The sequence below is a fragment of the Ricinus communis genome, chromosome 3 (assembly GCF_019578655.1).
Source record: "Ricinus communis isolate WT05 ecotype wild-type chromosome 3, ASM1957865v1, whole genome shotgun sequence".
Taxonomy (NCBI): Eukaryota; Viridiplantae; Streptophyta; class Magnoliopsida; order Malpighiales; family Euphorbiaceae; genus Ricinus; species Ricinus communis.
The window spans coordinates 28,118,684-28,131,951 of NC_063258.1; the positions used below are offsets into that span (position 1 = coordinate 28,118,684).

Below are 13,268 nucleotides of genomic sequence, written 5' to 3' on the forward strand. Positions count from 1 at the left end.
GACGTAAGAAAATATACCATTAAAATACCTCAAAAAAAGTGAAAAACCCACATATAAACATTGCTGAAGAAACAAATTAGAGCATTAAATCTAAACATATGTATTGTATTTTATAGAAAAGGACACTGATGTATTTCTCTTATTTTAAAGATAAAGCAACAGGCTTATCGTAGATGAAAAGTTCTGATGATTATATTTCTGGAAAAATGAGTGACCAGAAAGCTGGCACATATATCATTCATTCTAGCCTTCTTTCTTTTCCTGTTTTAAAGATAAGGAAATAAGGGAATGAAGGTTGTCCACAAGCTTAAACACAACAAGCAGATTTTGTAATTTATCGCCTTCTTCTATATGCATATTATATGCACTTCTTGTCGATCTAATAGTAATAGCAACAGCGTTCATTCCCACCATTTTTTTGTTGTTTATGTAAGTAACAATTGAAAAAGAATGGACAATGTTAGTGTTTGTGGAGGAGCCAGGGAAGCTCTCACAATATTCTTCATCTCTTTATAGTAAATTACACATACATGCAAAAAAAAAAAAAAAACAACAACAACAAAGATGCATATAGATAAAGATTTATTAAAAGGTAAAATTAATAATATATATATATATATATATAAAAATAGAGTTTTTGTGGGATTCTACTTGCAATAAAAATTAATGTACATATATAGCAGTCTATTTCTCTCATATTTTTATTTTGTCTACACTTGAATTTATATCACTTGTCACAATTATGATAACTTTTAAGTTAAAGTGACATTTCACCCAACTAACATGTCTTATTTGTAACATGTTGCTATCAGTGAGGTGTCAATTAATTTGAATCTATCTTTAACAAGCACCCTTTTTCAATATATCTATTTTCTTGCTCACATATATGTGTAAGTTGTGGATGATAAAGTTTTGTTCTTTGTCACACCTCTCTCTCTCTCTCTCTCTCTCTCTCTCTCTCTCTCTATACATATATAATCTTTTTGTTTTTGTTTTTATTTGGATGGAGAAATGAATATATTGGGAAAGGAAAGAGAAGCCTTCTTTTTGTCGCTTTATTTATTAGTTAAAATAGAGTATTTGACATAAAATATTATGATTTTCTTTTTCTTTTTAATCAAACAGGTTTATATTAGTTATAAATTATGATATATGCTAACATTACGCCTGATCAAAGTTCAGGTTTACTGATATAAGCTTATATAAATTAATTTTTCCTTCCATACGTTTCTCTTGTGTTACTGTGAATAATTGCTTTCTGTCGAATTCAGTCAATATTCCAAATGTATATTAATATCTTCAACCAGGTCCATGTCCAATTCTTTTATTTATATGAATAGCCATGAAGCCAGGCATGCAGGAAACCCGATTCTCCATATATGTTTAGCCATTAATACAGGGTTAAATGCCCCGTTGGTACCAAAACTTCGCATTTTTTTCTAATTGGTACCAAACTTTCAATTTGTTTTTTTTTTGTACCACTCCTATTATTTCTGTATCTTCCGCCAGTACCAATGAGGAATCCGGCACTAATTTGTTGATGTAGATGCCGGATTTATAAAGGATAATACACTACCTGCCACATATGTTGCTTAGTTGGATAACTATTTATTGAGTCAGCAGTACACCAAAAATGACTCAATCATCATCGTTAATGCAGGCGACCCAGCTGAACCCGTCTCATAAATAACTCGCTTGATGCAGGCGACCCAGCAGTTGGACGGGTCCAATCGACCCAGCAGAACTTTTACCCGTCTCGATGCAGGCGATCTAGCTGCAGAACCCGTCTAAATGCAGAAATCGTCATCATCGTCGATGCAGACAGACTAACGTAGAGCAATTTATTTTCTAAAATTTTAAATTAAAATACTCAAATACAAGGATTGAAATGTGGAAAAACAGAAGTATTACACTGTAAAAATTGACCAATTGAGTTTAGTTTGACTAACAAATGAGCAACTCTTACTAAGATTTTTTGTGTTTAGCATAGTAAGCTTTTAAAGCACGTGGGAAACCGTCAAAAACTACCAATTTGGATTTGGGTATCATTAATTTCCAATCATTAAATTAATAATATTGCTTAACTTAATTCAGTAACTGAAAATCTAAAACATATTTACTAAATCCAATATCTACTTAAAAGTTGAATAAGCTAATTCCTAAGCACAAACAACATTAATTAATAAAAGTTTGATTATGTGGTGCGATTAACATATTACTGTCTAAGTGCTATTACTGAAGCATGAGATCCAAAGCCTCCATAACCAAACACAAATAATTAATCTATTTTAATCCTGCCAACTACCATACAACAAAATCTCTGGATGTTTAATTCGTGAACCAGCTTTGCCTGTCGTTTTCGTTGGACAAGAAAAAATGATTCTCTAATTTTTATAAAATGTTTATGTATTTTAGTGTTTGGCATCTTCCTAATTCTATAAAGATTATTATTTTTACGTCAATCGAGAAATAATTTAATCATTATTTCTATTTATGAGAATTTGAAAAGTTTTGAATTCGAAATTTTCTTGCTTTTATTTATTAAGATTAATAAGAGTCTATTATCTTCTAAGTGAAATGTTAGAAGACGGCTTATAATTTATTAATAAGTAAAATAAGATTAATTCTATTTATAGGTTTTCTTTTACAAAGTATACATTATATATTATCTTCTTTATATATATATATAAAATTGAAGAAACTTCATTACCGAAATTGAAGATTATACATCCGCTAATAATATGCAACTTCAGCACATATACATGGCTTTGAAACATAGAAAATATAACTAATTAAGAGTCAATAATAAGGTTTTAACTCATCACGAAAATAATGAGAGTATTCGAAGAAGTCATGGCCGAATCTGAAAAATCAGAGCGACTAAGACACTAAAATGGGAGAATATCCTATACTAAATTAAAATGAAAAAGAGAGAGAGAGCCAAAAGAGTAAAACATTAAAAAACATGATGAAAATCATAGGAAACATTTTATTACATAAAACATAAAAAGAGTTTGAACAGGAACAGTTAATAGAAAAGAAAAACTAAAGTGGGCATTAAGTCAATTCTCAGACACGTTTTTCTTTGGAATAAATAAGAAGTTGGAATATGTTTGGTAGTAAGTTATGATTAAAGTGACATCTGAACCACCATAGAGCAGTATCTCGTTACCTGTAATCATAAAAAGAGAAAAATATATGAATATAATATTCGGCAACAACCACCCTTTCCTATTTGGACAGTAGGAGCATGGGTTTCTATATCATGAGAGAAATTTGCATATTTAGTATAAAATCAAACAAGAAATGCAATCTTCTTAAAGTTTGACCCTAAAGTTGTGGACAAAATTCTAACCACCAGCTATAAATTAAGAAAGTCTAATACTAACATTAAGATAAATCATCAACTTAGGTATAAGTGCATATATATATATATATTCTCAGTCTTGATGAGGTCCACCTACGTCCTTTAGGAATCAAAAGATCATAGGAATAATCATAATTAACATTCTTTAGGTCAGACAGGGATCTCATGACATAATTTAATTCTAATTAAGGTTGACGTTAACTCACACTACTGAAATTAAGAAATTTTTTGTGCAATTTATTTATTTAGTTTCCTGTATCGCTAAAATAGTTGAAGGACTACGCTTTCAGAATTATATCAAACGCTTCCTTTATATATTTGTTTAATAACCGTAAATTTGTAAAAAGAATGATGCACTTTTTTTCAAGAAAACTTTAATTCTCACATGAAAGCCCATAAATAATGAATCCCAGGAAAAGTCAATTGAAAATAGTACATATTTTCTGGCAAAACGCAGTAACCTGTCAATTTACCACGAGAAACAAACCAAATTCGAATTACAAACCTAGAGTCTGTATTATTAAATGAATACCATTATATTTCTATGGACCGCCATGAAATATTGCCAAGTGAGACAAAATCGTGCTTACGCGTGGAGCTATGATTACATGAAGGCCACCTCTCACATCAGAGGGTTTGATGACTGCCTCGTACTTTGGGCTTACAATATGAGGAAAAACCAAAATGTAAAGAAAAAAAGGGCGATCAACTAATTATTGGGAGTAAGAAAAGCGAAAGAAAAAAGATATGAAAGATTGAAATGAATTACATTACAAAATGGACATTATGTTACAGAAAATGCGCCATTTTGGATGGTAGAGAGATGATCTGCATCAAAAATTACAAGTACATTGGCATATGAATCCGTATCTACCAAGCTCTTGATCTCCACCGAGTACTATCGTCGACCCTACTGGTCAGGAAGTAGGCAACACGAAGAGCTTTTGCAGAGGGAAAAAAAATGGCTCACTCAGTCAACCTCCTTTGCACTCTTGTGCACCTGTCCTCCAGAGTATAAGAAGCCCATCAGGTAAATGCTGAAATTTGCAAGATTCATGTTTTAGTTAATATCATGAATCATGAGAGCCTTGGACCATCAAGGTAATACGCTTAGCACTGTCTGCACGAAAGCTATCTCCTTTATATCCAATCTGGGAGGAGAAATAATATTCAATAAAAATACCTCAAAACACTTGCTCTGTCTGAAATTGGGCAAGAATTTAAACCATGCACCATCTGCCTAGCATGAGTTATGAGAAACGTTATGCATTTAATACATGCATGTATGCATACATGTGTGTGAAGGAAGACAATTACCTCACTTGGACTATCAGGAGGAAACCATCGCAATAGTACCCCAAGATGTATGACAGCAGGAATCAACTTGAAAAGCAATGGTGTAGTCACCTGGACCATTAGCACAGGCATGATTCAGTACAATCATAGATGCTACATCAAGTTGAGAATGCACCAATCAATGTATCTTTTATTCCAGTGCAGATTCAGTAAAAATTTCTATATTGCCTTTTCAAGGATACGGACGTTGCTTAAGGTAATAGATTTAGACATTGCATTAGCCCCAGAAAAGAAAAAAGGCAGGGCATCAGAGTAAAGTAACTACAGTGTTCCCCTCCAATTTCTCACCAACCTCTATTGTTACTAAGGCAGATATCTAAGAACACCAAACATAAAGAAATATTTTAGTAATATTTCATGTTAACGTCACTCTCGCTAAAAACATGTGATACAGCAGCCACTTACCAGACTCAGAGCTGTTGTGCCAAGCAGCAGTAGATACAATTTACCCTGCAAGAGCAAATACAAGCTTCAGTTGCATTGTTAAGACAGACACCAGAGGGCGAATACGCCTTGCAGATAACAAAATAAATATTTGGGTTGAAACACAATTCCATTATGCTGTATATTGTTGGTATACACACTGATGATAGAGAGTTAAAGATTACAATACTGGAACAATATCCTAATATTCATCATATTGATTTCCTCAAACCACAAATCATGGAGTTAATAGCTCCAAAGAGACATGACTAAGAGCACAAGAGAATAGCTACCTTTTGACAAAATGGTTCTCACCAGTATTAGATGCAACAAATGCAACAATGCACAGTCACAAACTTTCATGAACATTAGGGCTGTTATAGTTTAGATGGATGCACTTGCACTGCATTCGAAAAACATGCCCACAATTGAAGTACCAACCTCGACTAGGTGAAGATTAGAAGCACGACTAAGGAGAACAAAAGCAAATTCCCCAATTTGTGCCAGAGACATTCCAACCTACGCATATGAATAAACATAAGGCCTTCTGTTAATGAAATGCATAAAATTAATCAAAATGAATATAAGAACATGATATAGTTCCTCAAATCCTTACAAGAAGCGAGGTTTTATTGTTGTATCCAAATCCCTTAACAACGGTTGCAACCACAATAGTTTTTATGACGATCACCAATAATACAGCTGCCAGTAAAATATCAACATGATTCCATAGGAAATGAACGTGTATTAGCATCCCAATGCTGGCAAGAAAGAGAGCCGCAAAGAAGTTGCGAATGGGTTCAACCTAAAAGAAAATTAACTCCATATGAGAGCAAACACAAGAGACTTCTGGAGCGAGGTCTTAGACATCCAGCATAATAAGAAACATTTAAGGCAGCATAATAAATCATAAATGAGATTCTGAAAAAAGATTGTAAATTGTAGAAGTAAGCAGTCGAGAGATTAAGTATTTCAAGAAAACAAGCCAAACAGAGGTTTTTGGGTGAGTGCTTAAGCATTTATTTTTAAGTTCAAGTCATTCTCTGACTTTCGATCTCAATTATTTTCGTCCACTTTTTTCTTAATTCACCTTGTTTTCACTCTATTTTTGCAGCCCTCTAAAATATTTTCCAGGCACCACCTCTTCCTAATATTGGAAGCCTTTTTAAGTCAATTAACCTTTATTGTTCTCAACTCCTTGAATACCTCCAGTTCTCTTACCAAGGAGCCACCACCATGCAGAGACACATAACAATATACAGAGTGACCAAATACAGTATATAAATGACTAGTGGAATACAATTATTCAACTGTAATAACAGAACATTATTAAGGATGGAAGTGCTGAAAAAGGTGCTGAGTGATTGTACTTCCTTGTACAGAGTTTTTGTGGTGTTATAAAGCAATGAAATGAAGAGAAACTACCGCAAATTCAGGAACCAGGTTTTTTCCTTCAGGGTGGTTTTCTGGCTTCTTTGTGAGATTTGCAAAGGGTCATTCACTGGTAATGAACATGAGAGGGGCAGCACTACTTTCTTAGCTGTGTTTTTCTACATTACTTGCTCATTTATGAGTTAGGATAGAAGGATATTTTATTCTCAATGTTTGAGATCTCCTTTCCATTCTACAGGAGTAAAGCTTTTACAAATAAAGTTTGAGAAAGGTTGACAAGCACTCGACAACTTGAGAAACAGAATACATGAAAGCCTTACTTGTTCAAGTGTATGTTGAGCAAGGTCAGTTGTTGATATCATAACACCCGCAGCAAAAGATCCCAATTCAAGGCTCAGACCCAGCTTATCACTACACTGAAATGCAAAATCAATTTATGAAATGTACGCCCGCATGCATAAATGAGCATGTCTCTGGTGAAAGCAGGCCAGAGTATTGGTAGACAAAACATAAAACTAGAAAATATTTTCCTTTTACAGTTCTTTGAACAGTATCTTCAGAAACTCACAGGAGCAAACTAATAAAGTGTAGTCACAGAAATTATTACCTTGACTTAATTATCCTTGTTGCAAGTAGTACGAAGGTAACAAATGCACTATTTTAATATAATAATTAATAGTGCATGCCAAAACTAAGTATATAGGTTAAGAAAAGAGATGGATATAATTTCAAAGAAAAGAATACTACGTTCAAAATAGAGATAGACATAATTTCAATAATATTTTGGTTTCAACAAAAGATGTTCATGCTAGGGAGTTATTTTGTACCCTCAACTTTCTTTTTGAGAAGATTGTACCGGCAACTTTAAAGATGTGGCAATAACTCTAAAAATAAATCATTATGCCAAAATATTTTACATAAATATTTATTTCATTTTAAACCTTTAATGTACAGTAGCATATAATCTTTGAAATATACAAAAAGTAGTACTATGTAAACGCAAATTTTACTAAGCTGGACCTAGAAAAAAATTATCAATTATTAGAATATTGAGTTTATTCTTATTTATAACCACCCCAAGTTGGGACCACAATTTTTTATGGCTCCGTAAAGATTGTTTTATATAGAGTACAACTCTAGAGAGGTTCTACTGTATATATTTACTTGATATACATAAAATCGATTGCATTAGAAGTGTAGTAACAACAGAAGAAGAACGAGGAAATGAGACTAACCCATGCAACAAGTAAGCAGAATGCCACAGATGCCAATTGATAGAGTTCATTTGTCTGCACAAATAAAAGTCAATTCAGAGTATCCGCCATAAATATAATATTAAGAGAAATAATGTAGTTTTACCTGTGATGACAGGCTGATCATTAGCTTCAGAAACCATGGTACACAAGTTCGTGATAATATTGTCAAGATAGCCAAAAACGTTACTAGCAGTACCAACCTGAAAACACAGTACGCTGCAGTGAGTAGGAAAAAGTGAATCTGATAGGTATAATTTGTCTGAAATTATACATTTGCTACAGATTTAATCAGTAACCAAAATAAGAATGCGAAATTTAATTTGATGCGAGTAAAGTAAAAGGTACCGATGACACACAGCATAATCAGATTTAAGTTGTTTAAATTCTTACGATTTAGTCATGGAGATGACTCCTTGAAGAACACCAGAAGTGCCACCAAGAATAGGAAGCAAAGCAAACAGCAGACCGACTGCACAATCCTGACAGGGCATAAAGCTCAAAACTTAATAGTAAACGCCTATACAGAAGTGATCATCAACAAAAAAAATGTTTTAAGAAAAAGATGTTCCTTTGATTCTTCTAGATTATTCAATTATGAATGCAGTAACATAACAAATTTTACATAGATTTGATGAGCAAGGAAATAAATACCTGCAGGATAAGGGTCCCAATAGTGACTTGACCATGAAGTGCATTAATACTATTTTTCTCCATCAAGAATTTCAAAACCTGTGATCAAGTTGAGGAACAAGAATTATCTACAATGGAAAGAATGTTTGGATTTCAAATATAAATATCAGAAAAACGACACTGAACTGCCAAGAAAGACACATTTATTCTACTTACAATAAGTTCCAAAGACAAGTCAAGTGTCAACACAAGGGCATTTACTTCTATTTCCATATTTTAGAACTCCACAAGATATTGAAAAAAAGAACCAGAAAAGGAAGAATAACTATGTTTAGAGTAAATCCATTGATCTCGGAGGCCTGCCCCCTACAGCCTCCATGAAACATATTCTATTAGTACTCTCTTGTCCATTAAAATGATTATACTGCTACAAACATGTAGAAATAGGAAAAAGAACGTAGTAATCATGATTAATGAAAAAAATAATACTACAAATAAATTGAAAAGTAGAAAGACAGAAAAAAATTGACTAACTGCTTAAAGAGAACAACCTTCATGTGATGGTAAATACACTAGAAACTAGATAAAACATAATGAGATTTAACCTGCCAATTACCAGACATACAATGAGAATCAAGCAAAAGATAAATAATAACTTCTATAATTAGAGTTTTACCACCGCAGTAGATGACATAGAGAGGAAAGCACCAACAAATACTCCCTCCGAAGGTTTACCACCACAAAACTGTAAAAGCATGCAGCTATAAGCATAAAAAATCTTGTACATGGATAACTTAAGAGATAAAAGAATTGTATGTTCACAATAGTCGAGTAAAATTCCTGAATTGATAGCACTACACACAAAGCTTATCCTTCAATAATTCTCAAACATCACAAGTTAATGATCAAGATTTTTTTTATATGTTATTGTTTTATATCACCTTGATACGAAAGGAAAAAACCTTGTATTAATGAATGTTGATCTCAGAAATTCCTAATGGAGGGGTGTGAACAAATAATTACTATTTTTCCATACAATGGAATTAAATAGAGATTTCAAGTGAGTTAATTCACGTAGAAATGATAATGATTTATATGGTTCTATACTTCTACATGCCAATATCCAAATCATGAATCTAAAAATTCACAGGATATTACTAACATACCAAAACTATTATTCCACACATGCACATAAACAGGAAAATTTGGAGAAGACCGCCTAGAACAGCAACTGCTCGAACAACACGAAGCTGCACCGTTAAAAAGTAATTGATTTTAAAGATAACATATACAATGATTTAACACAGAATCATTCAAAAATAGAAGCAGGACAGAAAATAGAAGAAAACCTTTGTTGCAGAGAACTCCAGGCCCAACGCAAAAAGAAGAAAAATCACACCAAACTGAGCCACTGTTTCGACCTGAATGCGTATCCAAATCAGAATATGGAAATCTGTACTTAGAATAAAATGTTACTGTGAACTATCCCGTGAAAGAAAACTAAACAAAGGCTACAAAAGCCAACCAAGCACTAAAGCGCATGCACGCACATCTCTTAGATAATGATCGAATCCTTATCATGACTGTGAGAATGTTAAGAGAATCACATTTTGAATTGAGTTGACCTCTAAAGAAACATAAATTCAGCAAAAGAAACAAAAAAAGGAAGAAAGAAAAATTGAAACATTAAACATGGGGTAAAATTCTATTCCCAAATTAATTATTCATTAATAAAAAAAATAGAGAGTGAGTTGCAAATCAGCATTGATGGATGTAGGCATAACATACTTGCACCATTTCGCTGACACAGCTCAGGCCCCCAGGCCCAATAATTGATCCTGCTAGCAGATATCCAGTAATAACCTGCCAATTTCAAAATGGAGGCATGTAAGTCACGAAAGTTCAAATCCATAAAACAGCAGATCATTATAATTGAACCATCGGAGCAATGAAAATGACCGGTTGTCCAGCACAAGCAAATGCAATGCCACCACAAGTTGCAGATACAATGACAACTACTAGATCTGATATCAACCTGAAATTGTAGCAATTTGAATTGGTAAGATCAGTCAATAAATTCCTGTTAGTTGAATTCTGAAGGAATTAAAGGAATCAGGAGGATAGACATAACCTTAAATCCAGCGCCAACAAAGGGTACTTGGATTTTGGATTTGATATGATAAAGACATTGTCCTGAGGATAAGTTTTTCAATATGTATCATAAGTTTCATCAGCTTAAAACACTTCTTCAAACACTAGTATCAAAATGCAATACTAGTTAACACCACCAAAAGTACAATAAAAAGTGAGTTTCAAATTGATCATTTCAAGCATACCTTGCTATCGATCAGCGTGGGTGTATCCTCAGCTCGATTCTCATTATCCAAATTAAAAACATCATGAAACTGAAAAGACCTAGAGTTCACAAATATATCAGAAGTTCTGAAAGTAGAAATGGTAAAGCTGAATTTATGTGATGATTCATCAAACTACTTCTGTCAACAGAATTGCAAAGAATAACAATCTCAACTAAATTCAAGATAGAAGGACATACTTCTCCTCCTTGGTCTCATTTTTCTTTGACTTAAATCTGGCAACAGTTTCCAAAACTGCCTGGTGAATTAAACAAGTTGCATTCAGCAATCATATATGACCATGAGCTTGCTCATGCAATACAGAAGTAACGAATTATAAAAGCCTACTACCATACATGCACATCACCACCCACAGCTGTTATATGTTTTCTTTTCCCATTTCGCCAAATGACACAGCTTCATGCAGTTGTTAATAAGTGGTTTCTGCCTTACCATAATTTCTAGTAGCATAGGTAGTCAAATAATGAAAAGTTCAATCTAAGTGTTAATTTAAGGTCCAAAATGCTCTTCACTTAAATCCATCCCCAACATATACAACTTCAGATCATAACGTTAGCTAAAAATGTCACCACATGTTAACCATGTTCATAGCCCAATTCTCTCAATGCCTTTTTCACTATCAGAATGACTTGGCTTTGAATTTTAACTCAACTACTACTTTTTACCATGTGAAAAATCATTTTACCAGTTTTCCCAGTTAGACAAAGTTGACTTTTGTTTAACAATAAAGGTTGCAGCCATTGCTTTTGCAGTTTACAGTGGGCAGCCCGACTGATTAAACTTGGTAACAACTCCAACAAATTCCCAAATAACACCTGCAACCCATTTTCTTTTCCTTTTAACCTTGTAATGAGCCATCAGCATTTTGATATTAAAAAACATTTCAGTATTAATTTTCAATAACTAAACTAGAACAAGAAAAAGGTTATGTTTACCTGAATATGAGAATTCTTATAGCTTTTATTCTAATTTAGTTACCAGCAATCGTCTAGCATCACCAAAGTACATATATATAATCTAAACGTAAATGTTATGGACCTATTAATGGCTAACACTACCAAACCTACAGTCAAAAGTTCCACACCTGCTTGAAAACATAAGTAGTGCAAAAAATGCACATTCCAATAAGTAAACCATTCAACTATGCGGCGCAGCTAACAAAGAACCAAAGCAACTTCAAAAAAAAAAAAAAGGAAAAGAAAAGAAAACGAGAGAAGAAATTATCAACCTGCTGTCCAGCGACACTGTTATTGAAGCTACCGGGATCAGTTGCTGCAATAGAAAAAAAATAATAAATAATAATCATAATCTATATTTTCATACTAAGAAACAGCTTCATATTCTTATGACGCATTAAAAAAACAATATAAAAATCTTTAGAAAAATATTTGTGAATTTGAAAATAAAAATTTGCGAACAAAAATATAGAAATCTCTAAGTAACCGTAAAATTTTGTTTAAAACATGCAAAATTAACAACAAATTTGCATTAGCATTCTTCAGATTACGAAAATCAAGCAATTCAGAGGTGATCACAAACTAAAAACCCTAGCAAGAGCTCCTAATGCAGAGACATAAATAAAGTAATAGAATTAAATTCAGTACAGATCTAAATACGGACATTCATTCGGATCAGTCTCGTTAAACTCTTTCTCCAAAGCGCGATCAATAATATCAGCAAAGCTATCTTCCTTGGATCTAGAAGAATTCGTGATATTCGACTCGGTTGTTGCATTTATCCCCACCGCCGCGTCCGACTCGTTAGCCGACTCGGTTGCCGCGAGAAAAAGAAATAGAGCAGAAACGCATAATAGAGCTAAGCCTAACCTCATAGCAGACAGAACCGTGCAGTTAAACGGCGCGTTTTAGAGGCAACGGTGCAGTTAGTTACACGGCGACGGTTTACTATTATAAGATTTGGTTTCACCGTTAGCTTTTCTTGTTCACTCTGGTTATCTGTGAAGAACAGAGAGGGAAAGTTTTTTGTGTTTTTTCTCCTTCCAAGTTAGCTTGGAAATGGAGTGATGGACGATCCATTTTCGCACGAGTAAGAAGTACGATACGGTCCCTGGTGTTGCGTCTTGGGATACGTGTATCCAGTGCATTTACTGATACGTGTTTCCAGTGTATTTGCTGATACTTATTCTTGACGATCAAAGGTTTGATTATCTAATCATGGCCGTTTATTTGGGGCTGAGGGTCGAAGGATTTGACAGCTGCGATAATTTGAGTGTTGAGTCAGTGCATTGACGTTTTGCCAAGTAAGATATTTGGCGGGACCAATTTAGAAATGTGGGCCAGTCTGTTTTGACGCATGTGTGACCTGAGAAGGGAAGTGGGCCACTGTCAAACTTTTTGTTGGCAGTGTGGCCTGATGGGAGGAGGATGAGGCCTTACCTGCAAATTTTGCAATTTTATAGATTTTAACCTCATTTATCACATTTATAAGTTTTTTTTTTTATTTGACTAG

The 13,268-nt window shown here is 33.6% G+C and overlaps 1 protein-coding gene across 3 annotated transcripts; it reads right to left on the reverse strand.

Moving 5' to 3' along the window:
* Nucleotides 1-3,858: 3,858 nt before the first annotated feature.
* Nucleotides 3,859-12,881, reverse strand: LOC8265074 (K(+) efflux antiporter 4). 3 transcript variants are annotated; one of them, XM_025156486.2, is made up of 21 exons: nt 12,420-12,881; nt 12,028-12,071; nt 10,979-11,037; nt 10,761-10,839; nt 10,556-10,617; nt 10,384-10,459; nt 10,213-10,287; nt 9,774-9,845; nt 9,591-9,674; nt 9,101-9,169; nt 8,446-8,523; nt 8,185-8,273; nt 7,898-7,994; nt 7,774-7,827; nt 6,859-6,954; nt 5,763-5,951; nt 5,588-5,665; nt 5,129-5,173; nt 4,685-4,774; nt 4,551-4,603; nt 3,859-4,367 (listed from the first exon to the last, which is right to left on the reverse strand). In XM_025156486.2, exons 1-21 carry the CDS (start codon nt 12,628-12,630, stop codon nt 4,334-4,336), a joined length of 1,734 nt encoding a protein of 577 aa, XP_025012254.1. In that variant the 5' UTR covers nt 12,631-12,881; the 3' UTR covers nt 3,859-4,333. The 3 variants fall into 3 exon arrangements, with proteins under 3 accessions (XP_025012254.1, XP_015571781.1, XP_015571780.1); XM_015716295.3 differs by lacking the exon at nt 4,551-4,603 and having other exon boundaries at nt 12,420-12,880; XM_015716294.3 differs by lacking the exon at nt 4,551-4,603 and having other exon boundaries at nt 3,859-4,518; nt 12,420-12,877.
* Nucleotides 12,882-13,268: the final 387 nt, after the last annotated feature.